Raw genomic sequence first — 4191 nt, 5'->3', positions numbered from 1 at the left:
ATGAGTAGGAAAAGTATAAGCGAGATTTGGAAAGAGGGTGGGTGTCGGGGGGGGGGGTTTAATCAGAGTGGTAGAAGAAAAAATAGCATAAGATCTGGTTTTGGGATAAGAAGTTGTCTTTGTGAAGTGAACCTGTGTTCTTGAACTCTACTGGCTGCTTCATTAACGTTGCCTTCCAAAGATCTTCTCAACCTCTACAACGGAACCTGAATGTACACGTGGATTTTAAGGACTTTTTCCGACGTTACCCGTTACTTCTTGCTACGTCCGTTTTTTTGTCCCAGCTTTCGGTGAGAAGCAAAGTCGACGCAGAGAGAACCACAGCAGTGCCTGGCAACTTTTGAGATATTGGAAGAGAGTGTGTGTGTGTGTTCTGGTTCCCACACGACCTAGGTGACCTCCCAAAAGAGCCCTTCAGTTGTATTTGCTATTCTGTGAGAGTGCATCTTTTATGTTTATCTATGGGACTTATTTAAAAGAGAGAGAGAGAAAAAAATAGGGTTGAATTTTACATTGTGTATTGTACGGGAGATTGCAATGCAACTTTATGCCAATAAAAATGTAATTTTACCTGTCCAAATTTGTTGAAAATTCAACAAGAACCTCTTTGTCCAATTAAAGTTTCATGCTGCAAGGTTTTTTTTTTGTTTTTTGTTTTGTTGTTAAATAGGTACTAATTGTAATTTTTAATTAAAAGGCATCATAACGCTTAGTAATTCTTTTTTTAAAAAAATTTGTAGTGTATCTTATAGATACAGACATTAAGGCACGAACACAATAGCTGTTTCAATGGTGGTTTATGTCGCTGGGGGAGGAAATAAATAATGTATTAAAGCTATAAAAACTGTATACATTTTATATATCAATAAATCTTTAAACAATCCCAAATAAATTTATTCTTGTTTAGACTGTTGACCTCTTTCCTTATTTGAACGGGGGAATGGAAAAGAGAAATTTTATTGATCTAGTGAAAACTGCTGAAACTTTCAAGATATAGGGCGTTAGTCACAGAAGCTAGTGCAGCAATCAAGAAAAGGACTCTGTTCATTTTTTGTTCTGGTTTCTTGAGAAATCAAGTCATGTCTACTAATTGGGGAACAAGGAGTGGCTTAAAGCTGTCCGTGTTGTTTGCTAAAGTTCTGCCTTGCTATAAAGCCCAAAGTAAGGTAACATCTGCTTAGGAGAAAGTAGAAAAAAAATGCTGGAAGGAGAACACCGTATCGATGAAGCTTTTTGAGTCCATGGAACCAATGTCTCTGTGGTTCAGGTATGCTGTGAATGAGATAAATCAGCTCCTGAAAAGCAATTGACTAGAATGGCGAACTAGGATTCCGGAATCACCGGGTGTTGTATTTTGTTAGAAATATCCCAATGGCATCGCCTAGCAACAAGGTAGAATAGATTTATGATGCCAGAAGAATCCATATTGAAACATCAGGAAGAACTGCAAATAGTTGAAGGGACAAGCCCTTATATTTGGGGGCAGCCCTCCTGAACTGCGAGTAAGATGAAACCATCGGATTGCACCAGAAAACCCAGAAACCAAGCGTCAAAATGAAGAGGCGGTGGTAAACTGGCTCCTTTAAAACTTGAAGTATTCAAGCATTGCTTTGTCTCCTTGCAAGCCAGCTGATGGCTTCCAGGTCAACAAATATGCCAGAAGAATTCAATATATATTATCTTCTGTGAGTTTTTTTGTTCCTAATTAATTACTGTCTAGTGACTTAAGAGATGAAGGGGAGGCTAGAGAGAAAATCTTACCTTTGGTTTATTTTGGGGAGATCTGGATGATGAACGACTGCAGGAATTGGATATGTCTACTCTAACAAAGAGAAGGAGGCGACATGATAACGGCCTTCCAATATTTGAGGAGCTGTCAGAGGAAAAGGGGTCACCCTAGTCTTCAAGGCACCTGAAGGCAGCACAAGAAGTAACAGATGAAAGCTTATCAAGGAAAGATCCAACTTAGAACTAAGGAGAAATTAGAACAATTAATCAGTGGAACAGTTTTCCTCCAGAAGTTGTGGGTGCTCCATTACTGGAGGTTTTTAAGAAGAGACTGGATGGCCATTTGTCCAGCATGATATAGGGTATGCTGCTTGAGCAGGGGGTTGGACTAGAAGACCTCCAAGGTCCCTTCCAACTCTGTATTCTGGTGTTGACTTTTAGATCCCACAGATTTTGCACTACTTCCCATAAATTGTGAAGCAGAACTGAAAATGTTTTAACAACTCAGTGTGGTAGGGAAATTAAAATACAGGCAGGCAAGCTAGCATTATTAGGCGATGTCTTCTGTATAGTTTGTGGATTGATATGACCCAGGAAAAGTCTGTTATTGTTTATATTTTATATTTTTTTTTCCTGTATGGATGAGAACTGGAAGTCCCCCACCCCTAAACGATGATAATCCTAGTTTGGCTTGAGCAGCTTTGAACCGGTTTGGTTTCAGCACCAACCGATTCATTTAATTCTCATGTGCTTATTGTATCAACCAAACAACTTCCTTGTCCTATATTCAGTTCCTTGTTGACTAGGAGACTGACTAATTTATACAAACTGGAACAAAAACTCTCATAAATAGAAGATTTTGTTCATGTTAGGACTTGAGCCGAAACCAAAACCTGTTTGAAATTGTACGTGTTCACTTTTGAGAGCGGGCAACTAAATTTCATTTTTGATGTGTGCCGTTGCGCCCACAGTAAAAAATGACAATGAAGGTTAATCTTATCTCATCAAGTGTTTGACTATCTAGGACCTGGGTATCTCCGAGACCGTCTCCGAGACCGTCTTCTGCCGCAGATTGCCTCCCATCGACCGGTACGCTCCCACAGAGCGGGCCTCCTCAGGGTGCCGTCGGCCAAACAGTGTCGGCTGGCGACCCCCAGGGGGAGGGCCTTCTCTGTGGGAGCCCCCACCCTGTGGAACGAACTCCCCCCAGAGATCCGGATTATTCCGGATCTCCCCTCCTTCCGCCGTGCCCTCAAGACATGGCTTTTCCATCAAGCGGGATTGGCCTAGGGGGGGATTTTATAGGGATTTTAAAGGGATTTTATAATATTAAACTTAATACAGGTCATTTAATATATATTTTAATTTGGCTTTTAGAGATATCTATTGTATTGTACTGTTTTTATTTACCTGTAAGCCGCCCTGAGTCTCTCGGGAGAAGGGCGGGGTATAAATGGGATTAAATAAATAATAAATAAATAAATAAATAAATAAACTCATTAACTGATAGAAATTGGAATGGAAACTCTTGTAAATAAACATTTTTGTTCATGCTGGGACTCAAATTTCTTTGACAATTGTTTGGCTTTGGAACTACAGCAAGAGTGCCTTTCCCTGGCAGACTTCAGAGGAGTCTATGGATATATCCAGAGATGACACAAACCCACAATACCAAGGACTTACCGGCCTGCGTAATTTAGGCAACACATGTTATATGAACGCTGTAATCCAGTGCCTTTGCAGTGTATCCCCGTTGGTGGAATATTTTCTCTCTGGAAAATATATAGCCTCGTTAGACAAGTAAGTGGATTGCTTTGTTGCGCAAGAATGTTCTTTAGGAAATTGCTCACTATTATTAAGCTAAAGATAATTTCTTTTTCCCTGAAGCCACAAAGTTCCATAGGAATTAATTCACAAGTCTTAGGGCTTGCTGGGGTGTTTTTTTTTAATGAGTCCTGTTTGAGATTGCCGTCTTTATTAACTCTTTGTTATTAATGTATGGACCATGAATGTATGTCAAGCAAGCTTTGGACTGAGGTTTCTGATCTCTTTTTTGAAGGAATATAGGAAAGTGGTTCTAAATAGAGGGACAGAAAATTTAATTAACAAGCAAGTAAGACACTTCTTTTGACATATGAATTTAATACAAAGAAGCAGTTTCCATAATTTTTACATTGGTTCTCAATGTACGAAGGTATTTAACATATATAGTTTGAACAGAGGGACTCACCTCTGTTCCAGGAAGTCTGGAGTAGTGCTGACTACAACTGGTCCAGAATGCGGCCGCGCGGGCGGTGTTGGGAGGGACTCGTCGCTCCCATGTAACACCGCTGCTGCGCGAGCTGCACTGGTTGCCAGTGGCCTTCCGGGTGCGCTTTAAGGTGTTAGTTACCACCTTTAAAGCGCTCCATGGCACAGGACCTGGCTATCTCCGAGACCGCCTTCTGCCACAGATTCCCTCCC

General features: G+C 40.6%; 1 protein-coding gene across 1 annotated transcript in view; it reads left to right on the top strand.

Annotated features, from left to right (window-relative positions):
• Window positions 1–1602: 1602 nt before the first annotated feature.
• The window catches only part of USP50 (ubiquitin specific peptidase 50), a 12412-nt gene continuing 9823 nt past the window's right edge, over window positions 1603–4191 (top strand). Inside the window, exons 1-2 of the mRNA XM_029285426.1 lie at window positions 1603–1685; window positions 3328–3528. Of these exons, the coding sequence (XP_029141259.1) occupies window positions 1633–1685; window positions 3328–3528 (254 nt within the window). The 5' untranslated portion in view covers window positions 1603–1632. The remainder of the gene's footprint in view (window positions 1686–3327; window positions 3529–4191) is intronic.

Source organism: Protobothrops mucrosquamatus, unplaced genomic scaffold (genome assembly GCF_001527695.2).
Source record: "Protobothrops mucrosquamatus isolate PMUCROS unplaced genomic scaffold, P.Mucros_1.0 scaffold1662, whole genome shotgun sequence".
NCBI classification, from domain to species: domain Eukaryota; kingdom Metazoa; phylum Chordata; class Lepidosauria; order Squamata; family Viperidae; genus Protobothrops; species Protobothrops mucrosquamatus.
This window is presented reverse-complemented; position numbering and strand designations above follow the sequence as displayed.